Raw genomic sequence first — 22,875 nt, forward strand, 5'->3', positions numbered from 1 at the left:
AAGTTAGGTAGCCAGCCCATGTTTCTGTAACACCCGTTACATCCTGCAGTATTTAATTATCACTATATTAATATTTTTAAATACTTAACATTTCACTTTTTAGGTAGATTAAAGTTGAGGCAGAATGTCATAAGCAAGGATGGTGTGCTGAATAAAGATTATGTATTAAGTTCGTGGAACCTTTAGCTGATCCTTTCCTGTGATTGGCTGTTGTGTGAATGTCAACAAAGAGTTTCTATCAATGATATGCCATTTATTATGCACCATATACCATCTGTGGGCGGAGCTTGGAACCTCCTACCCGAGCACAACAACCCACCTTATGGGTTGCTGTTTGGCTATTTATAGTGCGTTGGAAAAAAGAGAGATGGCGTTAGTTGTATTTTGTGGGGTAATTTGTTATAAGTGTAATTTGATGTCAACAGATGGCGTAAGCTGTATCTTATGGCTACTATTAACCTGCCAGTTGATAGTGTTCTTATCTGCCGACAGATGGCATCAGCTGTGTTATTATTATTTTAATAATATTATTACATTAATAATTATGTATTATTATTACTTTAAACACTGATCTACTCGTCTGGTAGCTTATAATAAGGTTTCATACCGTGCTGGTATTAGGTAACTAGAAATCTGCAATTACTTTTTTTTATCTACTGTTGAGGATATGTAAGACAAATGTAAGGTTTTGAGACTAAGTAACGAAGATAGTTACAAGATACGAGCCAGATGGTGTTGAGATTGCAAAAGGGATTATGATAAGAACTTAAGGCAAAAAATCGATACAAATCAATCGATGTACATTCTCACAATCGACTTGAGAATGGTCCAGGACGGACCGAAACGTCGTCGTCCCTTCACTTTCTAGTGTGTGGTTTGGTCAACATATTTCAGCCACGTTATTGTGACTCCTCGTCTGCAGGTGTTTGTTTGCTAGGTCAGTATAGGTACACAACTGGTCGGGTTCTGGTTACACTCGGACACGAGGCGATTCGACTAAACTCATTTTCTGTTTTAAATCTGGATGTATTGTTATGCTAGGCTGTATTAGGCTATGTTATTAAAGTTAGGCTTCATTGGGCTCGGTTGGATTAGATTGGTTTGATGTGGGTTACGTTAGGTTGGGTTGAGCTATGTTAGTCAGGTTTCAAAATTCAAAATTCCACTACGCCACGGAGCAGTCTCTGTGGCGCAGTGGTAAAGCACGTGCCCGGCTCTTCGCCAGCCCTTTGATCCTGGCCGGGAAGGACTGACCGGACGACAATCCTTAACTGTTCACCCGACAGAGAATAGGTTGTTTAACGATTTGGCGGGTCATACTCCGGGATAAACATTAGGATTAAGGACCTACCCGAAACGCTATGCATGCTATAGTGGCTTTACAAGAATTTAAAAACTGGTTTTACAAGAATTTAAGAACTCTTTTTTTATATATAAATAAAAAAAAATCCGCTGACGAATCTTCTTGTGTGCGATGAGACTTAATTGTATCTGGCATAATTATAATCTTAACTTAAATAATTCGTTTGTTAGACAATATATGATATTCAGATCTATAAATTACTTTAGAAAGGCATATAATGCATATAAATATTAATTTACACATTCCTGGCGCTATACGCTAGGAATTTCAATACGTTGTTCAAATAATTTTAGGCAGGGAGTCTCTGGGTCGGTTGGTCGCTACGGGGTCATCGACGCCGACCCTGTCAGTCGTCAGGAAGCAGCCGTGGTGTGAGCATGGTCGGTCCCGTGTAGGTAAGGCTGATCATTTTTTTTTGTTTTTTTTGAAATATATCTGAGCAGTTGGGAGGTATGCATGAATATATAGTCTACCTTCACCTACAATGCTTAATGCATTATACATTTGTTCGCTATTATAGCATTGAGTTTTGTAATGTCTCCGAGGGTCATTGTTTCCCTATTTTTTTTTTTCATCCGGGTTGTGTAGTATTCAAATGTTTGTATTCCACTAATGCTAAATAGTCTTTCGTCTCTCGGATATTGTGGAAGATTTTTGAGGATCATGATTTGCCAACATTATATGGGTAGGATATTATGTAGAATACACTTCCCCAGTGTTAAACTACCCCGTCGTCAGGCTAGGCTCGTTAACGCGGCGGTCGTCTCCCCCACATCCCAAGACGCATTTATTATCGACTTTCATGTACTGTGTATTAAAAAGTTTTTATCGTGTATAAATTAATTTTATATTCTATAATTAATTAGGCGTATAGTAGGTTCGATATTTAGGATCTGTTGGCAATTATTTTCACTTGAAGTATGTGGAGGGAGAAGCATTTACAGTTGCCTGTCCTCAGGCCAGGCTTCCCTACACCGCCGCCTGACCCAAAGTTGGGGGGTAGAAATAGCCTAAGCTACTCTATCCCTTTGAGATGTATTTCTTGCTTATCTCAATAAACATACTTGAACTTGAACTTGAACCGACCCAAAGCCGCATTCATCAATTTTATCGCTGTGTATTCAGAATTATTCTCGCGTATAAGGTAATATTATTTCATGAAGTTAATAGTTAACAACTAAGTTTACTGACAAGCGACAGTTCAATGTACAAATACTGCAATAGTTTAGTTTAGTTCATTTATTATGCACCCCATACCCATCTTGTGGGTGGTAGTAGAAAGGGTTACAGAGGCACATAATGGGCTCAGGGACTGAAGCTAAGCAAGTTACAATCTTGATATACAGTTTACATTTGGTCAGATCTACATCAGCAGATAATGAGAATTCCCAGAGATACTTGTAACCGAGTCTAAGCCGAGCAGTATAGTAACATCTAGAAGTCTGCTGATAATATTGGATGAACCATAGATGTGTGGCTCCTCTTGCATGATAGTATGATACTGCAATTGATGAACAACTTCCCAACAGGAAGGAGCGGGGACACTCCTCCGGGAACTGAATTTAACTGAGGGCCACTAACACTAGTGGCCTCGATGAGGGCAGTAAGCCGGCGGCTTGTCAAAGGTCCCCCTATTTGACCTGATGATCCTTTCCAGCTGTATTCCAGGGCTCTGGATACACAACTGGTCGGGTTCCGATAACATAACTCCAGGGGTGTGACTTGTTGGGCTTTGGGTTGTGCATGGTTGTGCTCCGGTTCGTACATGGTTGTGCTTCAGTGGTTGTTTGTGTACTAGTGCTCTAGGTTTTTTGCAAGGGCTTTATGTTTATATGTTTGCTAGAAATTTGAGTTTCTTTTTTTTGTGTATAGTTCAATTGTTTGATATGGCTCCATAGTGTGTTTCTAGGACAAGTGGAGGGTTTTAGGTAGCTCTAAGCAGATTTTTGTTTGGTCGAGCTAGGAATGGACTTTGGTTGTGCTCTGGGACTGTTTAGCTTAATGGTGGGGGTTGGATGAGATGTATACTTGCTAGGCTTAAGGTTACACAACTGGTCGGGCTCCGGTTAATAACTGGTCGGGCTCCGGTTAAATAACTGGTCGGGCTCCGGTTAAATAACTGGTCGGGCTCCGGGGGTGTCACTTGGGCTATGGGTTGTGCATGGTCGGGCTTCCGTTCGTGCATGGTTGTGATCCAGAGGTTGTTTGTTTGGTTCGTTCATGCTAGGCTTGTGGTTAGACAACTGGTCGGGCTTCGGTTTCAAAACTTGTCGGGTTCCGATTACATAACACCAGTGGTGTGACTTGTTGGGCTTTGGGTTGCACATGGTTGTGCTCCGGTTCGTACATGGTTGTGCTCCGGTTCGTACATGGTTGTGCTCCGGTTCGTATATGGTTGTGCACCAGTGGTTGTTTGTGTACTAGTGCTCCAGGTTTGTTTGCTAGGGCTTTGTTTCTTTGCAAGGGCTTTATGTTTGTTTGCTAGAAATTTGGGTTTCTTTTTTTGTGTATAGTTCAATTTGTAACGGTTCTATTGTTACGTAAAGTATGGTGACAAATAAACACAGACACTAAGATACTATATATATATTTGGTCGAATATACAGAAGTACACAGGTAATACGTTGGTGTGAGTTGAGCGCACTGAGCGTTGGTACAGTATCTCGCAAGTGTCTGCTCTAGACCACACTTGAAAGTAGACTCTGGTTAATGTTTGCTATTGCTGCTTATATGCCCGGGCAACGCCTTACCTCATTCATCTCCAAAGGTTGACAGGAATATTAACAAAGCATTTGGAGCGAGTATATTATTGGGATAATCTACTCGCTACAGAACTCCCCCTCCCAGGGGATGAAAGGAAAAATACTTGATCAAGGAACTTAGCTGGTCGGTGAATTGTACGCCCTGCTCGCGTTACATAACCATCAAAGTTAACTTCCTCCTCTTCGCTGATGTCATCTAACTGGGGTCGTAGGGTGGGAGGTCGCACAGGATCGTCCGTCGTCGTAGGATCAGGTTGTGGTGCGGCTGGTAATTGGGGTCGAAAAGTGAACTGCGTAGTCGGCGGATGTGTCTCTGGATTTAGCAGTGTCGCAGACGTTGAGACGAAGCCTGGAGCAGAGCAGAGAGCTGAGTGAGGCCGGAGTCGTGGAGCTCTATGTGGGAGAGCATGGCGGCTCGATTGAGAATTGTGAGTGTCTAAACTCGGGGAGCGAGAGCGTGGCGGCTGGATGCGGCCGTAGTCTGCTGTCTGCTCTGTGTCGAAGCTGTAGCGTCTTGGGTTGATTAGGACTGTACACGCCGAGTACTACATTGTTGACTGTGGAAATTGTAGTCTGGTACCAAAAGATGTAGGCAGTGTGTGGACAAGCTCTGTGTAGCAGGAGAGAAGAATGTGCATAATTGCTGCGTCCTTGGGTCGCTGGTGGAGCATTTAGATCCGGGGCGGATGGGCTCGGGCACCAGGACATTTAGGAGGTAATGTAGGCACGTAGTTAGGACAACGAGGTAATCACTGCTAGAGCTGAATTGTCCTGGAGGCGACGAAGAGTCGGAAACGCAAGCTGTAAGTCCTGTACTGCGCAAAGGGCTTGAGTCGGCAGAGTATCAAAATGCAGTGAACGTGTAGATGAATCTGACGAAAGAGCAGCTTTCGTGGGCGCCCCTGTAGAACAAGCAGTGCCCTGGCAGCGACGGAGAGTCGGCAGGACAGGCTGTAGATCACACATTATGTAGTTACTGATGAAGCTGCCAGATGAGTGAGTAGTGATCGTGGAGCAGCAAGCCGTAGTAGATGAAAAGGCAGAGACGATCGCGATGAAAATCATAGCTGTGGCGAGGGTGTTGGCAGCGTTCCATCACAGCTAACAGTAGCAGTAGAGGTCCAGTGAGAGTCCATGTTGTAGTCCATCGTGGCTGGGTATCGTCGAAACTTCGTGAAGGTCGAAAATAGCCTCCATCTGCATGAACCAAAATTCTGAATCATCTGCGTTGTATGCTGGAAACCTGGTAGATAAATCCATGACGAAGATCTAGTTTGTGACTAGGTGTTCTTTTTCACTCACTGGGTCACCAATGTAACGGTTCTATTGTTACGTAAAGTATGGTGACAAATAAACACAGACACTAAGATACTATATATATATTTGGTCGAATATACAGAAGTACACAGGTGATACGTTGGTGTGAGTTGAGCGCACTGAGCGTTGGTACAGTATCTCGCAAGTGTCTGCTCTAGACCACACTTGAAAGTAGACTCTGGTTAATGTTTGCTATTGCTGCTTATATGCCCGGGCAACGCCTCACCTCATTCATCTCCAAAGGTTGACAGGAATATTAACAAAGCATTTGGAGCGAGTATATTATTGGGATAATCTACTCGCTACAAATTGTTTGATATGGCTCCATAGTGTGTTTCTAGGACAAGTGGAGGGTTTTAGGTAGCTCTAAGCAGATTTTTGTTTGGTCGAGCTAGGAATGGACTTTGGTTGTGCTCTGGAACTGTTTAGCTTAATGGTGGGGGTTGGATGAGATGTATACTTGCTAGGCTTAAGGTTACACAACTGGTCGGGGTCCGGTTACACAACTAGTGGGGCTCAGGTTACACAACTGGTCGGGCTCCGGTTAATAACTGGTCGGGCTCCGGTTAAATAACTGGTCGGGCTCCGGTTAAGTAACTGGTCGGGCTCCGGGGGTGTCACCTGAGTTTTGGGTTGTGCATGGTCGGGCTTCCGTTCGTGCATGGTTGTGATCCAGAGGCTGTATGTTTGGTTCGTTCATGTTAGGCTTGCAGTTAGACAACTGGTTGGGCTCCGGTTACACAACTTGTCGGGTTCTGATTGCATTACTCCGGGGGTGTGACTTGTTGGGCTTTGAGTTGTGCATGGTTGTGTAGGGTTCGGTGTTCAATGAACGAAAAGGACATGAGCAGTTTAAATTGCGAACGCATACCAACGAATAACGCTGTATCTATATAACAAATTTATTGTTCTGTGGAGTTGATTTAACTTCCAGACACGTTTTGTTTAATAAATATTAAAGATTTAGTGGCTGTTTATGAAAGATATTATATAAATACACATTCTACTTCTTAATATCACCAATTAAATTTGCGACAATTTGAGCCAGGCTTGTGGTTACACACCTGGTCGGGGTCCGGTTACACAACTGGTTGGGCTCCGGTTACACAACTGGTCGGGCTCCGGTTAAATAACTGGTCGGGCTCTGGTTACACAACTGGTCGGGCTCTGATTAAATAACTGGTCGGGCTCCGGGGGTGTCACTTGGGCTTTGGGTTGTGCATGGTCGGGCTTCCTTTCGTGCATGGTTGTAATCCAGAGGTTGTTTGTTTGGTTCGTTCATGCTAGGCTTGCAGTTAGACAACTGGTCGGGCTCCAGTTTCACAACTTGTCGTGTTCCGATTACATAACACCAGGTGTGTGACTTGTTGGGCTTTGAGTTGTGCATGGTTGTGCTCCAGTTCGTACATGGATGTGCTTCGGTTCGTACATGGTTGTGCTCCAATGGTTGTTTATGTACTAGTGCTTCAGGTTTGTTTGCTAGGGCTCTATGTTTATATGTTTGCTAGAAATTCGAGTTTCCTTTTTTTTATATAGTTCAATTGTTTGATATGGCTCCATAGTTGGTTTCTAGGGCTAGTGGAAGGTTTTAGGTCTAAGAAGAAATCTAAGAAGATTTTTGTTTGGACGAGCTAGGAATGGAGTTTGGTTGTGCTTTGGGACTGTTTAGCTTGGTGGGGTGTTGGATGAGATGTATACTTGCTAGGCTTATGGTTGCACAACTGGTCAGGGTTTGGTTACACAACTGGCCGAGCTTCGGTTACACAACTGGTCAGGCTCCGGTTAAATAACTGGTCGGGCTCTGGTTAAATAACTGGTCGGGCTCCGGTTAAATAACTGGTCGGGCTCTGGTTACACAACTGGTCGGGCTCCAGGGGTATCACTTGGGCTTCAGGTTGTGCATTACCCTTTTTGTGTAATGAAATTTTAAAATAAAGTTTGATATATATACACACATACTAAAAGAATAGGGGTTGTAGGAGAAGAAAATATCAAAGTGTTCAGTGAGGATCCACAAGGTCTTCTCTGGGTACTCTTTATTTTCTTCTCCGAGGCTATGGGTCCCTATGCTTGCACCAGAGGTGGTACCCCTTTTAGGTTAAAAAAAATATATAGTGTGTAAATATATTATGTGTGTGTGCAGAAATAATATTAATAAAACAATTAACATCGTGTAGCGTACTCTATATATCAAAATATATTACTTTGAGACCCGTATCAGTCACTAAACAAAAAATTGGGTTACTTTTATTACAAATTCGCTACTTTTAGACAGGCAGCTCGCTACTTTCAGCAATTTGGATCTGGCAACCCATAATATAGCCATATATATCATATATAGCCATATAACCCATATATATCAGGCATATATAAATAAATAAATAAATAATTAACCCTGGTACTGTATTAAGGAGTTGTGAGGTGGCGGGAGGTGGAGCCACCTGGCGGCGGCGACGGGAGTCACCCACAACAACAAATATTGGTCACACTCCATCACTCTCCCTCTCTCCCTCACTCTCCACCCTCCCTCCCTCACCATGGCCTCCAAGAACCTCACCCACATCTTCATGATCATGAGGGACAAGGCCATACAGAGGAGGAATATGTACAAGCGCGCCGAGGTGAGTCCCAAACACGTGATGTGGCACTAGGTGTTGCCAGGCTGGCTGGCACCCTGACGATGGTTCAGCAGTGGTTGAAGTGGGGAATATAATAATTAACAATTCATTGTGTCGTGGGACAGGAAGCCGGAGTGTATTTATATACGTTAAGGTTATATCGAGGTCCACCACAAGGGTCGAATTACTGACCCCGCCCAGGATGAAGCCCCACAACAAGCTCAATAACTCCTGAGTACCTACTTACTGCTAGGTGGACAGTAGCATTAGGTGATAAGAGATGTGCCCAACCATTTCTGTCCTGCCCGGGATTCTCGAGTCGAGAACGAACCCGACTGTAGTACTGGGACCCTTATATATATATATATAGGGTACTCTTCCTCCATCTTCTTTCTCCTGTTCAGCTGTTTCTTGCCACATTTAGGTAGTAAATTTTGAGTTCTTGTGCTCCTGACTGTGCTGATATCTGTGGTGTGCATAAGATAAGACTATTCCAACTACTGTCCAACATTATCTCAGTGATGTGATTACCATACGCACTTGTGCCCTCTATTCCTTTATCACTGTCATGTCACTCACAGAATTCAAGTGTAGCTCTGCCCTGGTCTGTTCCTGGCTCTTTCCTGTCTTCTTTGGGTATTCCTGGATGGAGTGCCAAACCCCAACTACAGTATTTTGGGACCACTTGTTCCTAGGCAGTGTGCCACTCTTTCTTGGGCCATTTTCCAGGCACTTCAGGTCTATGTTCCCGGATTGGCCTTGAGAGGCTGCATGCCCTTCAGTTGTGTGCCTTGGGATGAGATTTTGCCCTGGTTCCGAACATTTCCTCGCTCCGTAGGTTTTTGGTAAAAAAAAAATAAATAAATAAAAAAAGGAAATTTGAAGTTGGAATAGGCAATGCAGTATTGGATTAGGTTAAGAAGTTGTAATGTTACAAATTGGTAATGTAGAAACAAGGACCAATGAAGGGAAAAATACATGATTGATGTTGAGAAAGAGTGAGAAGAAACTGGTGTGAAAGAAATAATTGGTCATACAATAATGTTGGTAGAGAGTTACATTCTTGCAGTCACTAACACACAGGATTTCAGGCAAGTCTTACAAGTTAATTATTAAATAGTGTTAAGGTGTATAGTAAATAGAGATTTTGTTGTGTTTGTAAGTTTCAAAAAGCACAGTTAAATTCCATAAATCTAGAGATTGAAATATACATTGAAAATTTGCAGTAATTTAGATATTAATACAGTGTAAGTATAATAAACATTTAACAAACTATGTACAGTATGCTAAAGCTATTGAATGAGGTATGCAATGAACATTTTTACATTTTAAAGTTAACAGAAGTATTATAAACTTTAAATAAATGAAGTGAATGCATATTATAGTTAATAATGCATATATAATTTTGCATATACTGTATAATAAAGGAATTTCACATACAAAATTTTGTATATTTACACAAGTTGCAAGCATTTAGTGAAAGTAATCACCAAATTTAATGGAAATTTCTCCTGCTTTTCTTTTGTGGTTATTCCCTCAGGGAAGGGTAAGGAGAACCTGGTGGGACATTCTGTTCCACCAGGATAGAAACACCCGTAGATACTATAGCTTTGAACTTACATTAAATGATGCAAATAATTAAATTACTCCACTCCTCTATTGGTACAGGCATATTCTGATCAAGATTCTCTGGTGCACAGTGAAGAATTAGAAAATGGTTTCAGTGGAATTGGAGAGGGCCATCTTCCAGACTGGGCAGGCATGGTAGAGGAAGTCCAGTACAATATAATCACACTGAAAGAGAAAACAAAGCGAGTGGCAGCCCTACAGAGTTATTTGGTGAGGCGACCCTCACTGGATGACAATACCGAGGAGGAACGTCAGTTAACGGCGCACAATAATGAAATTAGACGGGTTAGTGTGTGTTCTTTTGTGAGCTTTTATTTGGATGTTCATGGATCTGCTTGATATACTGTACGATGGGAGCTTAGTAATTCAGATTGCAATAGACCAGAAATCATGATGGTCTGGAAAAGATTTACCACAGAAAAGTCTTATTAACCTTGATCAAGTAGCCAAGATTACAGTATCAAGACAGTCTTTAGAAACTGGACCAACTCAGAGACTATTATCGATTATTTTTAAATGTACTGTACGTAAATAAATAAAATGCAGAGTACAGTTAAGATTTGTTTAGATTAAAAATGCATCGTTTATTACTATGTTATGCAAAAACACACACTACTATTCTTTGTAAGAAAAATCCCTAAAATAGTATGGTGATAAATAATGAAAAGCTGAAAAAATGGATCATCCAGAAACCTTGATATATCCTAAGCATTGAGGTTCCACTATACTGTACTGTACTGTATACAGTATTACTGTATAGAAAACCTTTATAAATGCTTCTACCAGGATGTTTGTTAACCATTACACTATTTGTATAGAGCCACATACCTAGCTTATTGAATGAAATAGTTGAACCTGTGCCACAAGGCAGCACTTTCATACTATTCTTACTTGCAAGAGAATCTTCATATTTAGTATTACACTATGCTAGGCAGTGTTAAGGGTTTCATCAAAGTTACATTTCTCTTCATAGCTCTTTGAGATATACCTTATAACATGTACTGTATTGTACTTTCTTTGTTACTGTACTTGGTATTATTAGATTTGGGTATTATATACCGTAATTGTGTGCAATACTTTAGATTGGTTAATGACATTATATAATAGATCTCGCAGATTATGTCAGTTAATAATTGCCCTGAAAGCTTTCAAATTTAATTTACCTCTGAAGTTCAAATAATTGTTTCACCCAATTATGTAAACATGAAATTGGAATGCTAAATAAAAGTGAACAAACCTCAAATTGAGGTGTGTAGGCTATTGTAGGCTTTATGTTGTGTTCAACTAACAATGATAGATGAGTAAACTTGCATGAAATAACCTTTGATTTTCTATAATTTATTTGTATCTGTCATCAGTCTTTGGAGAGATGTCAGATGCTGATGATTCAAATCAAGCACAGTGGTGGCCGAGGACGAGAAGAATCACTCAACAAAAATGTTGTTCGGGCCTTAGGATTTGCATTACAAGAGGTGAAAAATGAGTTTGTAACAACTTGTTCGGCATTTACCACTTGTAAGTATAATAACAGTGTATTAGTTTTTTGGTTGGGATACCTTATAGTTTTATATACAGGGGGACCAGGTTATGAGCAGGTAACCTATTATCTGCTCACAATAGGTTATGAGCAGATAACAATAACCTGTTGTGTCATTAAAAGTGCTTCATCATTCTCAAAATCTATGGGTAAATTCAACAATTTTATAACAAAAATTCAACAGTACAGTACTATAATTTTGTTTGTACTCACCAATATGAGAAGTTCTGATCTGTTTGCTAACTTCTTATTATTGATGGAGCATTGTTATTTAGATGGAAGAGGCGGTGGGGGATGTTGATTGTGTTCGGTTGACTTACGTGAAGATTAATGGTGATGAGGTGTTTGGGTCAACATGTGACGAGTCAGGTGCAGATGGTTTAATGTGAACTTTCTTGGAAGCCTTTGCAAAAGACACTTCAATTTAAATTAGTTTCATTCCCTTCGTTCTTGTTTGCAGAAACTTCATATACAAATTGTACTGGCTCATCATGTCTTTATTGGCAAACTCACTGCTATGCGTTTCCATTAATGCAAGAATGCCTTCAAAATATTGCTGAATTTTTTCCATGTTACCTTTTCCTTGAAGCTTCGTCATCCTATTTCTCACCATCTTTTTTTTTTCTGTATCTACAATTTATTGCATAATCTCTTTATCAGTCATGGTTTGAAAGGTCGGGGCATCTTCGTCATAATCTATTCACTCGCCTACGTCATCTTCTAGTGTTTCTGTCACCAGTTCTGCTCTCAATTCTGGGGTCTTATCCCTCTGACATAGGCTAGGAGTTCCTCTCTTAATTTTTCTTCTATTTCTTCTCTTAACTTTCTTGGCCCAAAATCCTTCAAAATCTGTGTTATCTTCCTCAGGAAACAGACCCAAAGCAGGCCAAAGATTCTCCATCCATATCTTAGTGTTAGCTTTACTTCATCCCATTCACTAGCAATAGTCCAGATAGCTGACTTTATTGTGAAGACTTCAAAAAAGTCCTTAACTATTCCTGGCTGATTATTGAAACATCTGGCAAACTTCTTATAGTGGTGCTTAAGGGTCTTAATTATCCCTTGATTCATGGGTTGGATCAATGAAGTTGTATTCGGTGGTAAGAACGTACCAATGATATTGCTATTTATTAGTCTCTGTGCTAAATTTATTTGCAGTCTCTGTGGTGTAGTGGTAAGACGCTCGCCTGGCGTTTCGCGAGCGCTTTGTCCTGGGTTCGTATCCTGGCCGGGGAGGATTTACTGTGCACAAATCCTTAACTGTAGCCTTTGTTTAACTCTACAGTAAAATGGGTACTTGATTGTTAAATGATTTTTCGCGGGGTCGTATTCCAGGGAACATAGGAATAAGGACTTGCCCGAAAGTCCTTAATCCGGGCATAAAGTTTTTATTAAACCACTCAGCACATTACTCAAGACATCCATCCACTTGAATGGGTCTTATAAATAACAGGGAGGCACATAGTTAACTTTAAAGCCCTGAGGTTTTTGCTAATCCCAGTCACAAGTAATTTCAATTTGTGCATACCAGCTGCATTAACACAGCACAACACACAAATACTGTTTGTCCAGCTTAAACCACCTGAAGGATCATCTGGTAAATAGATTGAGGATACTACCCTTGATTTTCTACATCAAACCATATGTACTCTAGTTACTGTTAAGGTCCAAAATACAGGTACATTATAAATTTTCTAGGTTTAATAGAAAATAATTGGGGAAAAATAAAAGTGGCATGACTATCAATTGCATATGAAAGCTGGTGTTTTATCAGGATTAATAAGAATCTTTTTTTCTAAATTGAAATAAAATGTGTGTTAATGAAATTCAGTGCTTTTGATTATATATAAAGGAACTCTATACCTGATGTTGAGCAGGAGGTCTACCTTGCTTTTAATGTTCAGTAATCAAAATCTTGATTAGTAACAAGGAAATTTCTATTACAGCTATGAATAACATAAAGAAAACCAGCTCATTTGTCCATGAAGGAGGAGGTGATTATGACAGTGAATATGGAACATTTGATGGCAGCTCCAGTTCCAGCCAAAATCAGTGAGTAGTATTTGAGAATCAAATTATTCAATTTGTTTTGGAATGAGAGATCTAAGGTTGATTTTGTTAATCATTCTGGAAAGTACAAGTCCGTTCTTCAATGAAGGTCATTCCACAAGGCTTCTGATCTCGGAGGACTTTATTGCTCTTGGTCCTTGAGAGAACTATGTTGGTCAGATGTACCAAACTGTGCTGTGTAGCCAGCACTAAAACATGATTGTGTAATAATAGATAGCAGTTGGGTCTTTAATTTTTAGTGCTTATGATTATTTCTCTTGTTTATGATTTACCTGGTTGTTTTTGACAGAGCTTGGACACAAGAGCAGCTGATGTTCCTGGCCGACAACACACAACAGGTACAGGAGAGGGACAGAACTGTCCAACACATATTGCAGTCAACAGTTCAACTTAACCAACTGTTTCGAGATGTGGCACAACTTGTGTCTGAGCAGGTAAGGTATATGGAAATTTGTCCCAGACACTTTCTATTTAACGTTTGTACTTCAAGTGCTAAGGACTTAGCTCAAGCTGCTGGTGCTTCTAGGCTCTGTTGGATACACTGTGTATATTAATTAATAAATGTGTATTATCTCTATGGTCTGCCTTATCTATCTCTCTCTCCCTCCTTTTTCATGACGTTATTAGATGCTGCCCTTCACTCTGTTCCTCACTATGCCTTTTGTGGCATGCAGAAGGTGCATTCTTTGGTGTAATTCAGACTGCATGGCCTGTATGCTGTAAGCAATCAGCCTGGAAAAAGCACAAATTCCAGAAAACGTCTGAATCTTTTATTTAGTTTCAAAAGGGGATTGCAGTGGCCCACAGGGCCATGTGCACTGCTAAACATGAGAGTTGGAAATCCTGTGTTCCCACCATTACTGTAAACACCCGACTCCCTCATGTCTAGGAGAAGACTCCCCAAGATAGTATGTTGGGAGTCTTCCCAACTTATTTAATGTTTAAAACATTAAAAATGTACATAGTGCATTTTTTCTATGTAATGTCTGTCCTTCATTTGTTTGGTTACATTGTTGTGGATCTGGTGTTTGTCACAAATGAACTGGGTTCAAACTTTTGAGCCAATTTCATCCGCAACTAAGAAAAAGGGTTCCAGTAGTTCAGTGGGGTTCGTTTTTGACTCGCAATCGGGAATTCCAGGTTCGAATTCCAGGCAGAACAGAAATGATTGGATGAGATAGTGAGGATTGGATGAAAACACTCTTAAGATAGTGTTCTGAGCACAAACCTTTTCTTAGTTACCCTAAGTGATCTTCCTCCACTCTCCCAGGCATTTTCTTAGCCTGTTATGTTGTTGATCTCAATACCCAGTAGGCATAATATTCCAAGAGCAAAGGGAATGTAGTGCACTCTCACAAATCAACATCAACGACATTGACTTAATTTTTAACATTAATAACATTGATTCAACGTTGAACCAAAGCAGCTCTTGGATATTGTGCCCACTGGGTCTGCTGTCACAGTGATGACTTCTCTTTCCTCACTTCTTTCCTCCAGTGCCAGCTCCAACTTAGTCAGTAACGTGTCTTCCTGGGCCACCAATCATGACTTCAAGTTCTCTCCAACCAAGACTTATGTTATGACTTTTGCTCAGAGACATGTCATTCCTCATCCCCCATTGTCGTACTATGGAAATTCCCTTCTGTACAAGTCAGTGGTGGTAACTTACAATGTTCTGACCATTTTGGCAAGAGATGACAGTGATGGGTTGTGGTAGAGTTTATGTAAACAAATTCCAAGCTCTACATTATATTGTAATGCTCACCCCGGATTTTGCTTTTTTGAGCACCTCCCTCCAAAAAAGAAAATAAAACACTAATATTTGTGCAAAATACAATAATGCAGTTTAATCAACTTCACCTGACTTTGATACAAATCGGAGAAAATTTATTATAAAAAATACACCACTATGGTATATATTAAAAAATGTCTTACTTGCAAGTGATAAAGAAATAATCTTAAAACTATGGTAAATTAAATTAAATACTGTAAAGTACAAGACATTTATTGATATAAAGTGTTTTCCTTTTCTTTCGTAGGGAACGATCTTAGATCGAATAGATTTTAATGTAGAACATGCCGCCATTAAAGTGGAAGATGGTGCAAAACAGCTGAAGAGAGCGGAACATTATCAACGCAAGAACCGTAATATGAAGTGTATTTTAGGTCTAGCAGGGAGTATTATTATTCTTATTATTCTCCTTATAATTATCAAAACTTAACAGTAAATCTGACTTCTAACTACATTAATGTACATTATATAGCTTTATTTATTTTCCTAATAACTGTATGTAATTTACTTGTATGGTATACAGTATAGTGTTCATTTGAATTTCATTCCTTAAATTTAGAAAATCTTGTTTACAATGTATGTTCATGGTATTTTAGCTAAATTAATTTTGGTATTCATAGCATTAATGACCTACTGTAATTATATAGAAGATTATGCAGATGTTAAAGATCTGTTAAAAGTCTAAAATGTCTTTTAAATTTAAAACAAAACATATTTTTTAAGTAAATTTAACTTGTGAAAAGTTTTAAATACAGTAAAATTTGTGATATGGAAGAGCTGCTTAAGACTAAAGAAGCTGAAGAACAGTTTTGTTAAGGTGAGCAGCATGGTCATTGTTGTTGATGACGGTGTGCTTGTGACTAGTCATTCCCTCGTATCAAGGTGCTCGCGCCGTACACCAACCTGCTCCGGAGTGAACAGGGTTTTAATACTGTTTACTGAGACTTGGAATAAAGCTTTAAATTTGTATGATAAGGACAAAAAATAGAACATTGCATTGTTCATGCTATGTTCACCACAGCTTGAAGGTCTAATGAAGAGTTTACATTCCAATATAATGTCTATAGATCTGATTAAAGGAGGTCTTGGTATGCTCCCAGTAAACTTTTATACTGTTAGTATCCATACTGTGGCTAACATAATGCAAACCTCCTATAATAATCATTTATTTTTGTAAACCATACTTCCTATAGCATCTAATCCTTTGTCGTAAACCTTCTTTTAGCTACTTTACTATTAAGGTAAAATCATAAAGGGCTTAAAAAATAATATTTCCTTGAAAATGTGTGACAGCGTAAAGATATTCCTTTGGCATTAACGGTAATATAGGGGAACTTTCACAATAAAACATTTAACAGTGAGTTAATAAAATTCACTATTTGCAACATTCAAGGCAGAGTAGTATATTAAGGATTTTGTTAAATGTTTCAGAGAGCAACCTTCACTGCTTTGGCAGGTGTCAAGAGTCAGCAGCAGTAGTTAAACCATTAGTTGATGAACACACTAAAGCTGGGTTTGTCTTTTACTTAAGTGTAAATCTGGTATTTTAAATCTAGATACAGTATAAAGACTTAACTTTTTAGCTGGAAAAATGGCAAATTACTTGTTTCACATTTGTTTGGCAGTATTGAGGCATAATTGGTACAGTTAGGTTGGATCTAATTGCTCTTGTTAGTTTTGGCCAAAGAAAACTGCATTAAACATATCTATCAATCCACATGTTAAGATAAAAAAAATAGATTTTTAAACAAATTGAGCTTGTTAGGAAACTGGGTACTTTTATTTATATTTACACACACACACACACACATATATATATATAAAATCATTTTTTTTACCAGAATTTACCCAAGGGCCACTAACACATTAGTGGCCTAATCAAAGCGATGACATATATATATTTACACATACTGTGTTACGGTTTATAGAAAACACACACACACCAGTCACTGTTCAAAGACTTCATCCAGCTCTGAAGAGATAGGATGCATGCCCAAGATGCAGCAAACATTTCTTCTCTGGATTGCAACATTAAGGTGCTGGAAAAGGTAGCTGTCCACTCTAGTCTCTAGTTTGCCTAACTAATTCCTCACACACTTTCTTTAAGATCTTTAGTGCACACTCACCCCAGGCTCCCAGGGTCTCAGAGTCTATTGGCACAAACCTATAACAATGTTCTAGGTCGCTGTACTTAGTTTTCTGGGTCTCCCTGAAGGAGGCCGCCTCACCTCCCTCAGCTGTACTGTTAGGTGGATAGGTATCAGCCAATGTAGGTGTAAATGTGTAGTCCTTCACAACCTGTTTTCCAAACCTTTATGGTTGCAGGGTAACTCCATTTAGGCATTGTTGTCAGGTCTGCACAATTGAGATTACCTTTGTGCTGGACACTTAGCTGTGGCCAAACTTTTCTTGATGTAATTGACTGCCTTGCATCTGGCAGTCTTTCCCTCTGACTTTGAACAGATGAGATCATGACTACCAACACACAGCCACAGCTACACCAGTGTTTGGTAGAGATGGGCAGCAAGGCACAGGGTAAGACCAATATTTAGGGCCAGATCCAGGTGGATGCTGAACGCAAAATTAGGGATAGCAAACAGGAAGTCTCCAGCATAAGGGAGATACACACCAAGGAGGTGTGCTTTCGTCTTCCCACAAGCAGCCTTGCTGAGGCAATGTTCTCCACTATGGGGTTATCTCATTTCTGGCACTTACACTGAATGGAACCCATGGATACTCGTCACTTACAAAATAGAAACCAGACATAACATTTCTTCCAGACTTTCCCCATGGCCCAAAGTGCATAGAACTCAATATTCTTCATCGGTTTATGACTTTCCTGGGCTATTTTGATGAGTAAACTAGCCTGCCACTGACTTCATCTTGCATGTCTGTCTGTACCACTTCCATATTGTACTATTTACTCTGCTCCTTGGCTTTACTTATTGCCTTCAAATGTTCTTCTCAAGTCATCACAGAATGCTCTCCAAGTTTTTTGATGCATCCAACAATGACACATTACCTACATATAGTATATTCAAAATGATGCACAAATTTCATAAATTCTCCTGTTATATCCAGGGATATGGGAATGAATGCAATGTATTCAGGCCCCCATGACAGTCATGTGGGACATGAAGCCCTCCACTGGCACCAAGAGTGGCCAGAGAGCAAACTATGCCTTCCCCTCCATTTGCTCTAAGAGCTTTATCATAACTTTTTTTTTTTGAAGTGGTAGCTTTAACTCCTGTACATTATCATTAACTTCATTCAGCTCACCCCTAAAACTTAAAACTGGCACTTTTGGATAAGCTGCCAAGAAAGCATGAGGTCATCGGTATTTACATCATAGTACATCATAAATTTATAAATATATGAAATTGCTGTGAGGTGTTGTCTTATCAGATGATTGTCAGAAATCATGTAGCAAATGTGTGTAATCTACTCTTAGGTATCCTAGTGTAGATTAATCAGATGAGTATGAGTGTGTCTTGGTGTTTTCATTGAAGGCAGGTGTAATGGCACTCCTTGTTTCAGTAATAACAATATATAAATTAGGGAGTACTGCAGTAGGCTTGTTGGTCCATACTGTGTATGATACCTTTGTAACTGTTTGTCTGTTATGCTAATCTGGCAGGCCATTCCACTCGTTACAATCCTGTTTCCAAACCAGTATTTACTTGTATCCATCCTAAAATTACATTTCTCCAGCTTGCATCCATTGCTTGTGGACTGTTCCAGAACCCTGTCTGTATCCCCTTATTTATGCCCCTTAACCCACTTGTAAACCTTGTTCATATTCCCACTTGTCTCTAGCGAGCTCAGGTTGAAACATTCCAGTCAGTCTTCATAACAAAGGTCCCTCATACTAGGCATGATGGGCTTTGTCATCATTGTGCGTGTTCTCTCAAGCGAGTTTCTCCAATCTGTACCACAGTGATCAGAACTGCACGTCATAATCCAAGTAGGTTTTCATCAGTGCTAGATAAAGCTGGAGGATGATATTTGTACTTTTACTGGCGATGCTTATTATTATAAATCCTAGCACCGTTATATTTATTTAGTGCACTGAAGCCTTGCATTGCCTGCTCTCAGACTCTCAAGTTGCTCTCAGAAATTTGATCTACCCATGACTATTACTGATGCAGTATAAGGCATTGCTATCTTTTTTCTATGCTAAGAAATTTGCATTTACCATTTTTTCTTCCCACCAATGGAGTTTGCAGTTCATCAGTTTCATCCAGCCATTTTCTGAATTTTTAACATCTTGACACAAGATTTAATACTCGAGGTTGGCTATCAGTATTAAGCAGTTGAGTTGGTTGATATTCAGTCCTGGAATGTGATTCAGAAGTTTGAAAACCTTGTAGAAACAAGTGGGAAAGTGTTTGTAATTTTTGTTACTTTCATCGTTGCTTGTAAGAAAGCAGGTGTCCATAAAGTCTTCCAGAAATGGGTATTTTAATTCACAATTTTGTTATTGTACATAAATGTCAGTTACTTAAATACAGTTTCAGCACAAACCAAACTATAATTTGTGCATCAGATTTAGTCGAGTCAAATAGAGTACAAAATTGCTTTACAAAAGTAATTAAAAAAAGACTAAAATTTTGTTTTTAAATGTAAATTGACATACACAGTAAATAGGAACTGCCTCATATGGGCTAGTAGGCTTTCTGCAGTTTCCTTTATTCTTATGTTCTAATATGATGCATGGTTAAAAAAAAAAAAAACTATAAATAGGTATGAGATCCTGTGGCACTGTAGTCATCAGCACCTGTTACGTAACAGCCAAAATATCTTGGGTTCAATTACTGTAGCAGGACAGCAGCATTTGGGCAACATTTCCTCTCAACTGATGCCTCTTTCCAACTATCAGTAAATAGTACCTCAGGAGTTTGACTACTGTTGTGGGTTGCATCCTGGGGAAGGTCAGTAGTTGGTTTAGGGCGACATTGATACCTAATAGGCTTCATGTCCCTGGCCAAGAGAAGCCATATACTGTACATACAAACTTACACAAAACCCAATTATAGTACATTATCAATACAGGTTGATACAGGGGGCAGACAGTGTTTGACTCTTTACTGAGGTATTAAACATTATTTGTGCCATGAAAAAAATAGTTTAAAATTTGAGCATGTAATGGAATGTTCCTACAAGATGGGTCATGGATCAAGTAACAAAACAAAAATGTGGGAACCTTAAAGGAGTAAAACATGAGAACACAAGACGTGGTTTAAATAAAGCAATGCTAAGTATTTCATTTATTTATTGTTCAATTACTGTAAATATATTTTACACATGGTTCAATTGTTAGGGTGATAACATTACTACTGCAAGTGTACTTGCAGTATTGGTATGCATCAGAGAATGCAATGGGTATTATACTAAAAAGTATAATCATAAACTTATTAATGTTATACATGGGCTTTAGATTAAATAGTGGAAAGTAATTTATATACTTGTGCACACCTGTAATTGGATTCCATATTTTTGTCATTTGCCATATCCTATATACAGTATATATTATTGTCCATATAGTTTCATTGCTGTTCAGTAAAACACATAAGCTAAGCAATGCCACTGAGAAAAATGTTCAGTAAACTTCTAGTTCTGCACAGGATGTGTTCCTCGAGACCCTGGCCAAAACATAATGGTATACTGTAATTTTTTTTTTTTTAATCTTGTGAAAAAATTCAATGTGTTTCAGGGTGAAAAATTTATTAAATAAATACAAAATTATATATATATATAATTTAATATATATATAATATACATACAGTATAGTTAATCAAGTTTAATATAAACTTCATTCTGGCATAGTTTCAATTGTCATCAGTTCTATTAAGAGTGGTTGAATTTATGTATTTATAATACAGTAGTCATGAAAGCCATCATGTCCTTAATGCCGATAACTCCATCAGTGTGCCACTGAGAATTTATCATTTTAAACTGTGTAAATTTTTTGCCTGTATAGATGTCAACGACATTAAATGTCACTGTGCAGAAGCAAGAGTACGTTACGTATTATAGTATGAGATGATGTGGATGAAGCAAAGTTTTGCATATTTTTGTAACAAAAATTGTTGGTTAGTATAGATTAACTTTTTGTATTTCAATATTGTATTTCTAAACATTTCTTAGGGAAAAGGTGTTTTATATGAAACAAAAACTTAGTACAGTACATATTTTCATGTAAAAGCAAGCTTTTGCAGGATATACTATTTGCAATGTTTATGGGGTGTCAATGAGCTATCATGGTTTTACTTAAGTTTACATTGTAAGCTATTTACAACATCCAATACAGTCTATGAGCACTATATAGAAGTAATGAAACTATTAAACCCAATTTTTTTCACCATGAAAATTAAGTCTACCTACTACTACTGTAGTATTTAATAAGCAGTCTTCAACTTCACCAAGATGGTAAACACAATATTGCTGCCATCAAGCACTCCAGTCTCCCGCTTTCTCACTAATTGTTAATATAGAAACACTTGGGAAATGCACTTAAATGGATATTAACATTGCCATTAATATTTTTGCTGATGTTAAGCATATTAGGAGAATTGAATATTTTGGTTATAAATTTAAATGTGTAAAGTGCTTTAGGCAGGTAAATTGGTATGCATCAGAGAATGCAAATATGATGCATTTTAGTTAAAAGATCAAGCAGCTGGTAAAGGATAGAAACACACAAAGGTTTGGACACAATTTATTGTAAGAAAATAAGGATGAAATGGGGACAAGAATGGACACTAGAGGAAAAAGACAGGAGGGAAGATATAGTAGCTAATTAAATATACTGAGCATATAGTGTTATATACTAGAAGGGGTGCCCAGTTCTCTCTCTCGTATGCTCTCAGAAAATGTAATACCATACTGTATTAGGAAAAGATAAACACTGCTAAAACACTCGTACAGGAAAACAAATCTCCAGTTTGTTTTCAGACCACCAAAATCTTAGGGGATTGCAATATGCATGTCTTAATATAATCTTGGCTGTACTGTACACGAATGTTTCCTATTTTGAACTAACTGCATTATGTAACAAAGCAAATTTTGGATAGGTAACTCTCAGAGCTAATAAGAAACCTCCAGTGCATTACTACTGTGTTCTTGATGTATGATAAAAAACATAGGTGATTAATGTCCTGTATGACCATGGTGAATGGTATATTTAAATATACATAATAAATGCATAAATATACGTAATTTACGAGAACATTGTATTGTGTCCTTCACTTCCACTTAAATAATTATCATTATAAATGTATGAGGACTTACTAATCAGTACAAATATAGTAGAAGAGGAAGCCAGATCCCTTCATTTCTTCTATTGTAAGAGAAGTGACATACAGTGATACCTGGGTTTTCAAATTTAACTTTACTGTAACAAAACTAAATTTTTCGAACAATACATCCTCCAAGCCTGAGGATGAGCAAGAGCATTGTCGAGGAGAAGCAGGGCCTTAGAGTGGCAAACTGTTCTACAGATTTTTTTGATGGCAGGGCAAACCACTTCATTCACCCACTCGGTAAAAAATTACCTTGTCACCCATTCCTTACTATTAGCCCTCCACATCACACACATTTGGCTTTTCTGCACATTATATTTTTTGAAAACCCTTGGATTTTTGGAATGATACACAAGCAAGGGTTTAATTTTCAAATCCCCACTTGCATTATCACACAGAACAAAAGTCAGCCTATCTATAGGCTTGTGTCTGGGCAATGACTTCTCCTGGGTAATTCCAGAATTCTTTTCCAGAATAGCCCTATCT

General features: G+C 38.8%; 1 protein-coding gene across 2 annotated transcripts; it reads left to right on the top strand.

Moving 5' to 3' along the window:
• Window positions 1-1,654: 1,654 nt before the first annotated feature.
• Window positions 1,655-22,316, top strand: Syx16 (syntaxin 16). Of its 2 annotated transcripts, none has more exons than XM_069319274.1 (6): window positions 1,655-1,758; window positions 9,729-9,974; window positions 11,048-11,204; window positions 13,173-13,278; window positions 13,586-13,730; window positions 15,336-22,316. In XM_069319274.1, the coding sequence occupies exons 2-6, from the start codon at window positions 9,822-9,824 to the stop codon at window positions 15,516-15,518; spliced, it is 744 nt and encodes a 247-aa protein (XP_069175375.1). In that variant the 5' UTR covers window positions 1,655-1,758; window positions 9,729-9,821; the 3' UTR covers window positions 15,519-22,316. The 2 variants fall into 2 exon arrangements, with proteins under 2 accessions (XP_069175375.1, XP_045625903.1); XM_045769947.2 differs by lacking the exon at window positions 1,655-1,758 and adding an exon at window positions 7,875-8,063.
• Window positions 22,317-22,875: the final 559 nt, after the last annotated feature.

Source organism: Procambarus clarkii, chromosome 92, assembly GCF_040958095.1.
Source record: "Procambarus clarkii isolate CNS0578487 chromosome 92, FALCON_Pclarkii_2.0, whole genome shotgun sequence".
Classification (NCBI taxonomy): Eukaryota; Metazoa; Arthropoda; class Malacostraca; order Decapoda; family Cambaridae; genus Procambarus; species Procambarus clarkii.

What these genes read in the sequence shown, in the direction of transcription:
- Syx16 (XM_045769947.2), top strand. Translation starts at nt 7,980, where the DNA reads ATGGCCTCCAAGAACCTCACCCACATCTTCATGATCATGAGGGACAAG. An exon ending in TTGTTCGGCATTTACCACTT is followed by an intron (nt 11,205 to 13,172) that starts GTAAGTATAATA and finishes TTTCTATTACAG; the next exon opens with CTATGAATAACATAAAGAAA. An exon ending in CACAACTTGTGTCTGAGCAG is followed by an intron (nt 13,731 to 15,335) that starts GTAAGGTATATG and finishes TTTCTTTCGTAG; the next exon opens with GGAACGATCTTAGATCGAAT.